Here is a 12,587-nt window from a genome sequence, read left to right as displayed (position 1 = left end):
ATAATATGACAGCATCTGGTACAGAGAAAACCTTAGAGAGCTGTGCTGTAGGCTAATGCATTCAAAAGTTCCTCTGTCATTTGTAGCTGCTGCAATGGCATGTCCTGATTGCAAAGTGTCAATTATGGCATCAGTGCAAAGGGTAGCGTGGTGATACTTGTTATGCCAAATACCTATCTACCTACATACCTATGTATCTTCCTGCCTACCTGCCTTGCAACCTAATTAGCTATCTAACTACTAATACATGTACAAACATTCATAAACAAGAATTTTAAGATAGCTTCTGGTGGAGCAGACTTGAGAAAACAGAGACACAAAAAATATGGTCAGTAACATGAAGGCTATGTGCCCTTTTATCTGTGTAAGAAATAAAAAATGTGACTGAATGGGGAAAAAATCCAAATCCTTTTCACAACATCAAGTGTCCTGAAACATGGAGATATAAGACAAAAGGGAAAAAAAAATCACGTGCTTTCAAATTGTCTTCAATCGTCATTGCAGAAACTAGGCATCAGCACAATTCAAGATGAGCAAGCAATGCTGTTTCATTCTTGTGAGTCTTGAATCTTGTCAGATATCATCCGTATATCAGGAATTTTCTCCCCAACAATCCCAATTTAGACCACTGTCAACTTCTGCTGTGTGAATGATGGTAAAGACACCCCTATGTATGTACTATCACGAAAGGATGTTCTGGCCTAACCAATAGCATAATAGAATCCATCCATCCATCTTCTGCCACTTATACTGCACTCAGAGTCGTGGGGATAATAGAATTTAAATGAAAAAAAACTGAGGGACAAGTAGAAGTCACAAAGTATAATCCGCTTAAGGTGCTGGTCTGCTGATTGTTTTCCCTTGGGGGTTGTAATTTTAATGGTGCGCTCAGATTGGACATTATATATTCTGCTGATGACATCTTTTTTTTTAATTCACATTTGATTCCTGAAATTTGTTGATAGTCCCATACACAGTGGATGGCAAGGCTTCCAGAGTGAAGATGCACATCTGGATATCTTATATTTTTCTTCGTTGCTGGGGTTCCCCCCCTGCTTCCCAAGTCATGATGGTTCATTTATTGAATTTATTTTGAACATTTTTTGTGAAATCTGTCAGTTTCACCAAGTATAGACAGATATGTTCATGCTAGGGTAAACACATCTCACACCTTTTGTATCTCTGCCACAGTCAAATACAGTAAATATTGACTTTGAGCTCTTTGAGGATAACAAATACATGGTTTTCAATTATGTTATTTGCAAAAACCTGAACACACTTTATCAGAGCTGCGAGGGGCTCGCTTCAAGGACCTCAACCACTTCACGTCATAGCAATGACACAAGAATACATTTTTTGGATAGTATGCAAGCCTATAACTGAGGCTAATGGCATGGCTTATTAACTTTGATGACTCTAATGCTTAAGAGAGACTTAAAATTGTTACACTGAATTTGTAAAGATTTTGGGCAGAACCGTTGCTAGGTGCATAGTAATATTTTTTTTTCTTCTTCCGCTTTAGTTCTTCAATCTAAAGCCATTTTATGTGTCAACTATGGGAGTAGACAGGCAAAAAATACGGGCAATGAATCATTTAGATTGATCCAGTAACACCATATATTTGTTTCTGTTAATTCTAATCTCATTGATTTTTAACAAGTCCTCAGATTATTATTCTGTCCTTCCACCATTTCTACCTACCATCTCTTCAGGACCACTCACAACTCTATCCATGGGTTATTAAACAACTACCTTCATGCCTTGAGGAGACGAGTACATTCATTCCTCTGGTGGCTACAAGATTTATCCCAATATCTAAGTTCTAATTCTCAGAGCGAGGCACCCCTTTGGCAGTATCTAATACTGTTTAACTTGGACCTTAATTTCGAACATGTCAGTATTAGCAAGAGAAGAAGATTCTCCTGAGAGACCAAAATGGACAAAGATGAACAGGACAAAAACTGTGAGGCAGTGTCAGGGAAAAAAGAGTGAGAGAAGGTGTGAGCAAGAGAGAGCAAGAAAAGGAAGTCCCTATTTCATCATTTAAGTCAGTCGAATCATTGAGCCAAAAAGAATGGCCAATATAAAATTAGTGATTAGTGGCCTAGGGTTGGCTTGTGTGTCCCTTCTCACCTGTCGGCAGGTCGACATGCTGTAGCTCGTTTCGGACCAGGCCCATATTGTTGGGAGCAGATGTAGCAAAAGACAGGAAACTGGTGAGACTAACCCATTCAATACCCCTGTGAAAATGACACAAATACATTCAGACACACAAGGTTTCAGGTACAACAAGAACATTTTGAAAAATACTTGCAGCTTGGTTATTAACGATACCATTACTCCACTCTAAGAAGCTGGATGATAAATTGCACACCTAAAGCATTGTCAAAGCCATTTGAGAGCTTAAAACACTGCATAAGAAATCAAGCCAGAAAGTGTGGGATATGAATATTTTTTGAACAGTAGAAACAGCTAAGGGAACGCAAACTCAATTGTAATGAGATGGTAAATAGCCTTGTGATTAATTAGTCAATTTTCCCACTAAATGCAAATGAGACACTAGGCTTGGCCTCCTTTGGCATGACTGTGCCAGTGATGAAGGCTGCTGGGCTCATTTGCATTTGCACATTTGCACTACCCACCACATAAAATATACCTCTGAACTCTCAATGCTGTATGTCATGACGGCGGTTAGAAGTGTCATAGATTCATTTGTGCAGGAAAGGACAAAAACAAAGATAAATCATGAGCAATAATGCAAATTCATGTAGTTTTTGTTTTTCAGTTGTGCCAAATTTTCTGAATTTTATTAATGTTTTTATTTATCTCTTTATGTATTTATTATGTGCACTGCTGATGTGAACCCTTTCAACAATAAGTGCCAGCAAATTATACATTTATATGCACACACACACCTTGACAGACAGACAGACAGACATACAGACAGATAGATCTGAAACAGAATTAAGAATTCAATCTTTTGTTTCATTAATCCTGGTTAAATAGTGCTGCTTCTCATTAGAAAATAATAACAGGTCAACTGGCACTTGCTGTTTGTTATTTTCATTGTGTTACTTAATGGGTACAGAACATTCCAGAAATCGTTTTCTGTGTACTTCAGACCTTGAGCTACAAAGATACAGTTCAGTTTCCTCATTTCTGGATTTGTTTTCAGAACACATGGCTTAGTCAATCTTCTCTAAATCATTTAGAGTTTGCATTCAAAATGCATTCAGACTTTTAAATAAAACTAACCATAATTTGTCTACCTCCGCTGCACTAACATCCTTTATCCTCCCATAAAACAAGGAAATTACTTTAAGATTTTGAAAAACCATCTGAACCCCGATGATTATGCCAACATCTATATTTCTGACTGCATTATACCTCATACAATCCTTGACCTTTATTTTTCTTAAATCTCATTCTTTTATCCATACCTCTAAAAGGGCTTAACAAAAAGCAAGCCTTAGGAATCAGCTTCCCTAATCTCTACGATTGGCTGAACGGTTGGACCGTTGTAAGCAGCTTTTGAAACTTATCTATGGACAATATCGACAAAGCTTTTTCATAAAGCTCCCTCACAATAATGATTTTTTTAAGGCTTATCTCCCATGTTCAGAATTTCCCTCATTTTTGTCTGTTTTTACTTGTTCTATTATATGCCTTCCACTTTGTTTAGTGAGTGTTACACTGTGTTTAAATATGTATTGCTGTTGCCATACTATCTTGGCTAGGCTTGTAAGGTTTATCTTCTGTATGTAATTTGACAATGGAAAAGGAGACACAAGAACTTGTTAGTCTCTGCAGCTCAGACTGTAAAATCTAAAAAACTATTATATTGATTTTGCAGACATTCATCTCCCCCAGAAAGCCCTAGAAACTTGGGGGATCCCTTGACTTTTTTAGTACACTCACAAATGTGTCAGTTGAACAGTCTGCTGCTGCATTTGGTAGAATCATCAAGTTCTACTATGATCAATACTCCCCAAAAATACTTGGGTTGTAACTGTCAAATATTTCCTCACTACATCGTTGCACATTTTCAGGTCATGTACTTGGTCATTACTCCGAGGTAAACCCTTGGCCCTGCAAAAAATGTGCTTTATCTTTAAAAGAACAAAAATACTAAGGAGTTAAAATCTTACCGGACTTCACACGAGTGGACACTGAGTTCCTTGTGAAGGAGCCCACTGGTGAGGTTGTAAACTAGCACAGACCCGTTACTTGTGCCTTAAAAGAAGAGACAGAAAGTAGATATCACACTTAACCTATGAAATAAAATTGTTAAAGAAATAACACAACAAGACATATATTTAACTTAGCAGCAGCCAGCAAAGATATCAGGAGATGAGGCTCATCGGAATGCACAGCCATATGAAGTTAAATCAAAGTAAAACATCAACATACATCCTGCCAAGACTCTGCTGGTTCATCTCCTGGGAAACAGCTTACTAAGTCTTTTTTTTTTCAACTTTGTTTAATCAAATACCCCAGCTGACATTTGACACCAACTTCCCTCTATGTTGCACCATATGCAGTATGTGCATGCAGAACACATCTCAAAAGTTTAAACCAGAATACCACTGAATTAATATTAAAATCATTTTTATTCCAGGTACATTTCATATTTAATTATAGTTTTATTTTTATCATTTAAAGTTGTGGTATCAAAATATTGTGCTCTAGTTTGTTTTGCCACGTTTTTTTATGTCTTTCAAATACGTAAAAAACGTGCTCTAAGCTAAAAATATTTTTAGTAGGTTTTGTTGTTTTCCTCCTGATATTTTTTCTTTTAATACTTAATGACATTTAATTAAATTTAATTTCCTGCGCTCTGTATTTTAGAAAGGGAATCTGGGATGTTTCAGCAAACATAAAGGGGGAGGTGGGGAGGTGACTCTTAGTTAACCCTCAACATGGAACATAAGATTCGCAAGCAAACAGGTTGATATGATTTCACCAACAGTGTCAGTTGCTTACATTTGACATATAGGTTAGGTTTTTTTGTTTTTTTGTTTTCCGTACTCATTAAGCAAAAGGACAGCTAGCTTGATTTGAAGAACAATTTGATGCAAAGAACAATGCAGGTCAAACTACCTTTGTTTGCTTGGTTACAAAATCTTTAACGCACTAATCTTCTTATATTTCAGCAGCTAATCATGGCTAAAAATTATGGGGAAAAAAAATCAAACAAATGGTTTATTTGTTTGATGATGAGCAACTAACAAACTGTATGGCATAAATATACGTATGAATGCATGGAAATTTGCCACACCAAAGTACAGGGTGATCTGTGAGGAGACAATGAGAGAACTGTCTTTCCATCAGGCAGAGTAGCAGATATTATCCAATTAGTGAGGTGGGGAAAATTACCGCAAATTACCGGTATATGAAAGTAATTATGCATTTGTGACTGTAGAATTGACTGTGTACAGGGAATATGCCAATCAGGCCTTCTGTTAAACACAGATGGCTGCTATCTTGAAAGGTAAAAACATGTAGAAAATGTATTCTTACTGTATTCATGGTTGACTTTCCAACTTCATTTATGAGCAATATGTGTTCCTTACAGTCAAGCTCATCACATTTGCGTCAGATGAATGTCTTGTTTTACCTGTTTTACTTTGATGTTATTACAGATACAGTAAAATCCAACAGTTTTAAATATAAGGATTCGTTCCTGTACATAACCACATATTAAACTGCACATTCTAATTTCTTATACCAAGACAACTTAATGTAAAACTATTAATGCATGACAAATTAGAAATTAATTTTGATACATTTATCCATGAGTTAGTTGTACACAGCACTCATTTAGAGGCATTCTTTCTAAGTCATATTGCATTATAACAATGTGCACCAATTAATTTAATATGTTATCATTTTTTATGACTTGCTAACTTAATTATATCAATAGATTTATAAAAAATAAATCCAGTCATGTTATGGTTACCAGCATATAAGGTCCAAAGTGCTTTCCACTGGATATTTTTTCAATTCACCCATCGACACTCACACTCAGACACTGATAGCAACAGCGCTGCCCTTTAAGCGGCTAACTTCACCATTGGGATCAACTTGGGGTTCAGTGTTTTGCCTGAGGACATTTTGGCATGCAGATCGGAGGAGCCAGGGATTGAAACACCAACCTTCCAATGGAAGGGGTGACCCCTCTTCCAACAGACCCCAAAGCAATCAAAATTTAATTTATACATTCAATAATATATTTGTCTGTTGGGTGCATAGTCACAAACAACAGTCAGAACCCAGAGGCAGAGGTGGGGGGCTCCCCTCTCGTCCACTGGGTTGAACCCCAACGTGCTGTGGGGCAATCAATATGCCCATACATGCCCAGCACCTCTCGCCGGGGGCAACTCCAGAATAAGAAAAAAGTCCCTCTGAGTATAACCATAGAGTATGAACTTGAACATAGATAATTCTTTAACAGTGAAAATGTTTTTTTTTAAGTAACATTTTCACCTCCTGCAAATGTTATGCTCTCCATTTCAAGTGTGTAAACCTTAACCTTTAAGCTGCCAGGAGGCAGAACAGAAGACACATTTCAGTAATTGAGCCAGGGACTGCCTTACTGGTTTACCACCCAATATAACAATGGTAGGTGAGAAATGTATTACACAGCAAACACAAGTCAAAAAAAGTGGGATCCCACTGTATGTATTTAATCTAAGAGAAACTACAGCCTGCTGATCAAAAAAGTAGAGCTCATTGCAGATAAGAATCAATATTTTGAGGGATTGTTGTAGCTCTTTTTGAAGATGCCCTTTGTTTTATGTAAATAGACCTTGGGACTATAAATAAACCATGGAATCCAATTTAGATCTATTGTGGTCAAAAGTTATAAGGCAGAGTAAACATAAGAAATATCTTTGCCTAATCAATGAGGGTACAATGTATTTATCTGCATGAAATAAAAGAAAAAATGTTCCAAGATGTGCAAGGCGAGGGTACCCAAACTCATCTGTCTGTAAACTCATCTGTCTGTTAATGATGGAGGCAATGCATCTTTCAGGTATGATTAATTTATGTGGGCAATGGTAAGAGACTGAGCTGAGCCAATTTTTCAGCCTGACAACTGAACTGAAGGTTCAATGCACTGGCAAGATAAGGCTTGTGCACGTCTGAGCTTTAAATGTAATTTGTTGCTTGAGCATTGGACTCTTATGCAGAGAGCAACAGATAGGCATATTATGCCTCCCCCCCAGTTCCATTCAAATTCTGACTCAATTTTATGCCCAATTACTGTGGCAAATATAAATGAACATTTTTTCAAGGAAATTACCATGCTCATCCAAAACATGTCTCCTCCCCCCTCCTGTACCAAGCAGCTGTCTAGAGAGAGTAATAACGGAGGCTGATATCTCAGATTATGTGTGTGTCTTGATGATGCATAAGCATCATTTGCTGTGACTGCAGCCAGATTCAATGGGCTGCTACTTTCTAAAGCCTAAAGAAGTTGAATTCAAAGTGAGATTTTGACATTCTGACATAATGATGAAGACATTTTACTCAGAAGAATAACGATTAATATTTTGTCTTCTGACAAAAACATCGAGTTTTTGCAAGACATTCAGAGGCTTTTTGGAAGTGCCATCAAGTTTAGTTTCAATCCTGAAAAACTCTGGTGTAGCTTGCAAGTATTGATATTAATGAAAAAATATCAAAATTCAAAAATAACACTGAATACTAAAATGTTAAAAGCATACCTTTGAGTATTACATTTGTTTTTGCTTTCATTTTAGTGACAGGTAATTTCCCTAGATTTTAATAACAAGTCCAGGTCCAAGGTGATGCTCTGCTGCCATTGTTAACACATTTACATTTGTAACGTGTAGCTGCAGATGGATAGTCATTCAGCCTCCTGCCCTTTCAAAGTGTTTCTCATTTGATAGACACATTGCATTCCCCTCTCTGGGAACAGAAAATGTCCTTAATCAAATCAGATGAGCAGTTTCTCCTGGCACAGAGGAGGATACACGAGAATATAGTTTTCAGCACACCAAAATCTTTATTCATCACATATGTACTGGTGACGAATATGGAAATAATGTGATGGGGTTACATTTTCTTTTTCCTTTCCTCTGCTCCCTTCAGGAGTTACTTAAGTTAATCATCTATCACCATCCATTCTTTGTATCCTTGCTATGGCTCAATCAGTAAACATATAATATTTGTCTGCATGAAACATTAGTGTAAATATTAATGAGATGCTCAATATGCACCTAAAATCAGAATAACGACAAGTGAGTATTAACATATAAAGTTTAAGCTCTGCCTGCCTGTCAGCAAAACTCCCTTTCATTTTGGGCTTGCCCTTTCAGGAAATGAAAGACACAGAATCTCACAGAAAAAAAAACATTGGTAGATTGAGTTTATGCAAATGTTCCAGATCTACAACCGTTACAAAAAAAGTGACATTTTGTCCCACCAGGGAGATATAGACCCTTGGCAATTCTGAGCTTGACATATCAAAGAACTTCATGAGTCATCAGTTGTTTTCCATATGAAGTACTTAATGTTCAAAGTGGTCATCAAGGTTGGTAGAGCCCAAGGCATCATCACTTACACCTAAAAAGAATTAATGATAATTAGTGGGCAAGGGACCTGATTTTTGCTATTTTCAAAGGATATTTGGACTGTCTTTTACTTTTGAGTAGTGTTGAACAATCGAGTTTCATTTCTTAAAATGTAATTAGACATTTTTGCAGGAACACTCATGAGTTTGCTAAACTATTCATTACGAAGAAAATATCTCTACAGAGGAGGAGGTTTTGGAGCTTAACAGAGCTCCTCTTTATATCTTTGAAATAAATATGTCTGGTAGCAGATAACTTTCAATATGTCCTGTGCACAACCTCAAGATATTTTGAGGATAGCGTGAATCAAAATATACTATCCTGTGTAACTCACCTTGACCTGTAAGATTTCTATCAAAATAAATGGTAGGCGCTCATGTCTGATGCTTTAATCAGAGCTAGATCAGAGCTAGATGACCAATGGTAGCTGGTCATACCAATTGCTAATGTTGCACCGACTGGAAACTTCCCACAATCTGAAAGCACCTAGAGTCTTACACACAGTATGATGAATCTATATGAAAATGATTTAATATCTTGTGAACGTAAAATAGACATGGTGCACCAATAAAGGTACAGTAATGACTCTTCAGTATCACTGCCAGAAAGATACTCTTCCCTAACAGTTCACAGGAGGAAGGGTTAAATATGATGATAAATCTTGAGTTCGAATGAATGAAAACTATTTCCACACTAGTTTCCAACCTAGGATTTTTTTAAAATGGGAATGTTAGGTTCCTTTAAAAGTGCTGGAGTTACTCAAAATCTGACTCTCTAGTACATTGGTGACACTTCAAATGCTTAAAATGCATGTTCTGGTGAGGCTTTCAATTTCTACTTGATGACGAAAGCGTGGGCAGTGGAAAGACCTTTCTTTGGTAGACATAAAATTACACATCAAATACTGTAACTCTGTGCTTCTCAATTATTTTCTGTTTCGCCCCCATTAGGAAGAAGAAAACATTTCACGCCACCCACTCCCCACCGCAACTATAAATGGCATAATTTGTCTATAAAATTTGTTTTGTACAACTCTGCATAACATTGTATCCTTATTAACGTTAATGAAAATAAAGTAATATAGATCAACTTGCAACAACGAATAACTTTATTAGCATTTATTAACGTAACACTGCTGGGGGCTTGACTAAAATAGCTTTCACAAAGCGGGATGATTGTTGCCTATATTTGTCATGTTTTCGCTGAAAAAAATTAGGGGCTTATCAGCGTAATAGGGGTGTAACGTCTTTAAGTGACGCCTCAATTTATTTGGCATCATGCTGTCCACTACCACCACTGGTCTTTCCTCGTCTCCTACCGTAGTCACAGTGAAGCCAAGCGCTACAAACAAATCGTCGTATTTCGTTGTCTAAGCTTTCGGGTGACTTTCGTTTGTCTCATTATCCCCGTCTCACACCGCCTTTCTTATCATTCCTGTTAAATTTTTTTCCAGAGTGTCTCTTGAGGGTTTGTTCACTGCACTTCATATTTCCTCCTCTGTTTTGTGTGTGTGCATTCTTGGTGCAAAAATAAACCTACACCTTAGAACTAATACTACACTGTTAGCATGTTTCCTGGGGTCACACCAGCCCAGGTGGGTACGCCCCACCATTTGAGTAGCAATTCTGTAACTGAAAAAAGGTACAACTGCACTTTTGACACATAAGCTTTTCTTCTGCGATAAAAAATTAATTATTTTTATTTAAGTTGCCTGAAACCCTACCCACAATGGTTGCTGCAATGACATTCCCCCTCAGAGTGGGCGTACAATTCTTGAACTGCCCCATATTCCAATCCCACTGACACTTATCAAGAGACATCCAATAGCTTTGCATGTCACTCTCAATGAAGAGAGGAAGATCATCATGTCCTATCAAAAAATCAAAAGGAAATTTAAAAAACAAACATAGTCTCACTGGCTGAGTTAGAATCCCCCCCATGTTTGCTTATTTTCTATTCCCTTTAAATAATACACGTCTATAGCGATAAATGAATAAAAAATAAAACTTTTGTTGTAGCGTCATAGCATACACCGCATTCACAGTAGACTGGCATACAAGGCGTACATCCAAATAAGGCAAGCAGAAAACTGACAATATAATTTACTTAATAATGTGGAATTACCCTTCCTCTTTGTTCCTACATACGGTTTAATAGTTATTGTATCTCACTTGTACTGATGAAGAAATATTTTTCACAGTATCCTCTGACATATTACTCAATTTGTGGATCAAGTCACCTGAGGTCGCTTATGTTTAATTATAGAGTCTTCTGTGAAAGTTTTAAAGGGGATCAGGATCAGGGAAGTTTTGGTCTGTGGATAGTATAACTTGATGTACCAAGGTACACTGACAAAGATCATGACACCCCCACACAAAACACACACTCACTCACTCAGTCACTCACTCAGTCACTCACTCAGTCACTCACTCACTCACTCACTCACTCACTCACTCACACACACACACACACACACACACACACACATACACACATACACACATACATACACACACACAAACTTATGACAGTCAGTGAGTCACAGCATTTGATTTAAAAAAGGTGACGCTTGCTGACATGAAGCAGCTTTCCCCAAACAGTGAAGAGGAGCCATGATCACACCATATTCTAAAACAACTGCTTTTAATTGAGCACTGGACTGGACCCAGTTTAGCTATAGAGCTGGTAAAGCTCTCTACACACGTTTCAACTTTGTAGATGAAATATCAATGTTTTGGTATTTTTTTAAATGATGAACATACGTAAAACTTTTGCTGTGAACAATGCTGACTGCTGAACTTGCAAAGGTATATGGTAGGAGCCTGTTCTCTGATTATATAGTTCCAAATGTTAGGGCACCATGGGGGTCCCCACCTCAGATTGGTTGTCGCATCATGTATTCTTTTACTTGGTTGTAAGTCAAGGCAATTGTGGCCAAACTAGTGTTTTTTTATGCAAATGGAATATCCGACTGAAAAGGATTCATTTTCCTTGGCAATGGAGTCAGACTAAGAACCACATGCACTTGTTATCATTACTTAGTATTGAACATTATCTAATGAACTGGTTGACTTTGCTTACACTTTATTAATCAATCGTTGATGAAATGAGAGGCATTTCGTCCCATGTGTCAAATACACAAAATACAAAGAGGACACTATTTGACTTTAATCTTAATACAGGTTAAGGAGTTGTAGCATTGCAGAGTGTTTTACTATGTATGACTGTGGGAATGCTTGTTTGTTTTGGAAAACTACCTACCGACAGCCAGCATGGGTTGGTAGTGGTTGATGTTTTTGGTGGTAAGGGGTGGACACATGCGGATAGCAAATGGTGGCAGCGGCAGACCAGAGAGAAGGCCGGTCAGCAGGAATTTCAACTGGACCTCTTGCTGGTTAGATGACAGGATGGGGGACTCACCCACTATCAAGGTCTGACCTAAAGATGAAAAGATCTTGGATGAAGTTTCAACACAGTGCTTCCAATAAAAATCCATTAAAAGTCTTCAAAATTAATGGTAAGCAGTTATGAATCGGTCCAATGTATATCCTTGCTACTACAGACATCAGTAAAACACTTCTTTAAAAAAACATGTCATTATTTATACAAGTTGAAGCTGTTCTTTTGGTGAGTAACATGAGAAGATCAAAGAGAAAATAGCTACTAAGGTTTGTGTGAGTGAGTTCTTGCCTCAGTCCCCAAGTAGGCCAATGTAAATTTTATAAATCCTTTTTTTTTTTATTTGGTTGTTTTACTGAGTGTCAGAAGGCTTTTCAATGCTTACAATTTGCTTAACTACATTTTTGATACTATATAAAAACTAACCAGAACTATTCATCATATATATGAGCAGATCTTTTGACATTCAAGTACATTTGTTGATGCATAAATTAAGTTGGCCATTTCATCAAAAAATCCTTCTTCTAAATACCCATCACTGCAATTTGCGAATGTAATATCCAGCAGAAAACATCAACAGATATCAAA

General features: G+C 37.2%; 1 protein-coding gene across 1 annotated transcript in view; it reads right to left on the bottom strand.

Annotated features, from left to right (window-relative positions):
• The window catches only part of wdr11 (WD repeat domain 11), a 55,542-nt gene that overhangs the window by 28,187 nt on the left and 14,768 nt on the right, over nt 1–12,587 (bottom strand). Inside the window, exons 10-12 of the mRNA XM_086166086.1 lie at nt 11,862–12,038; nt 4,149–4,233; nt 2,134–2,240 (exon numbers count right to left, since the gene is read on the bottom strand). Of these exons, the coding sequence (XP_086022212.1) occupies nt 2,134–2,240; nt 4,149–4,233; nt 11,862–12,038 (369 nt within the window). The remainder of the gene's footprint in view (nt 1–2,133; nt 2,241–4,148; nt 4,234–11,861; nt 12,039–12,587) is intronic.

The sequence above is a fragment of the Fistularia commersonii genome, chromosome 2 (genome assembly GCF_037954325.1).
Source record: "Fistularia commersonii isolate RoL2024-O1a breed Wild chromosome 2, RoL_Fcom_v1.0, whole genome shotgun sequence".
NCBI lineage: Eukaryota > Metazoa > Chordata > Actinopteri > Syngnathiformes > Fistulariidae > Fistularia > Fistularia commersonii.
Note: the sequence above shows the minus strand (reverse complement) of the source record. Positions and strands in the feature narration are given on the sequence as shown.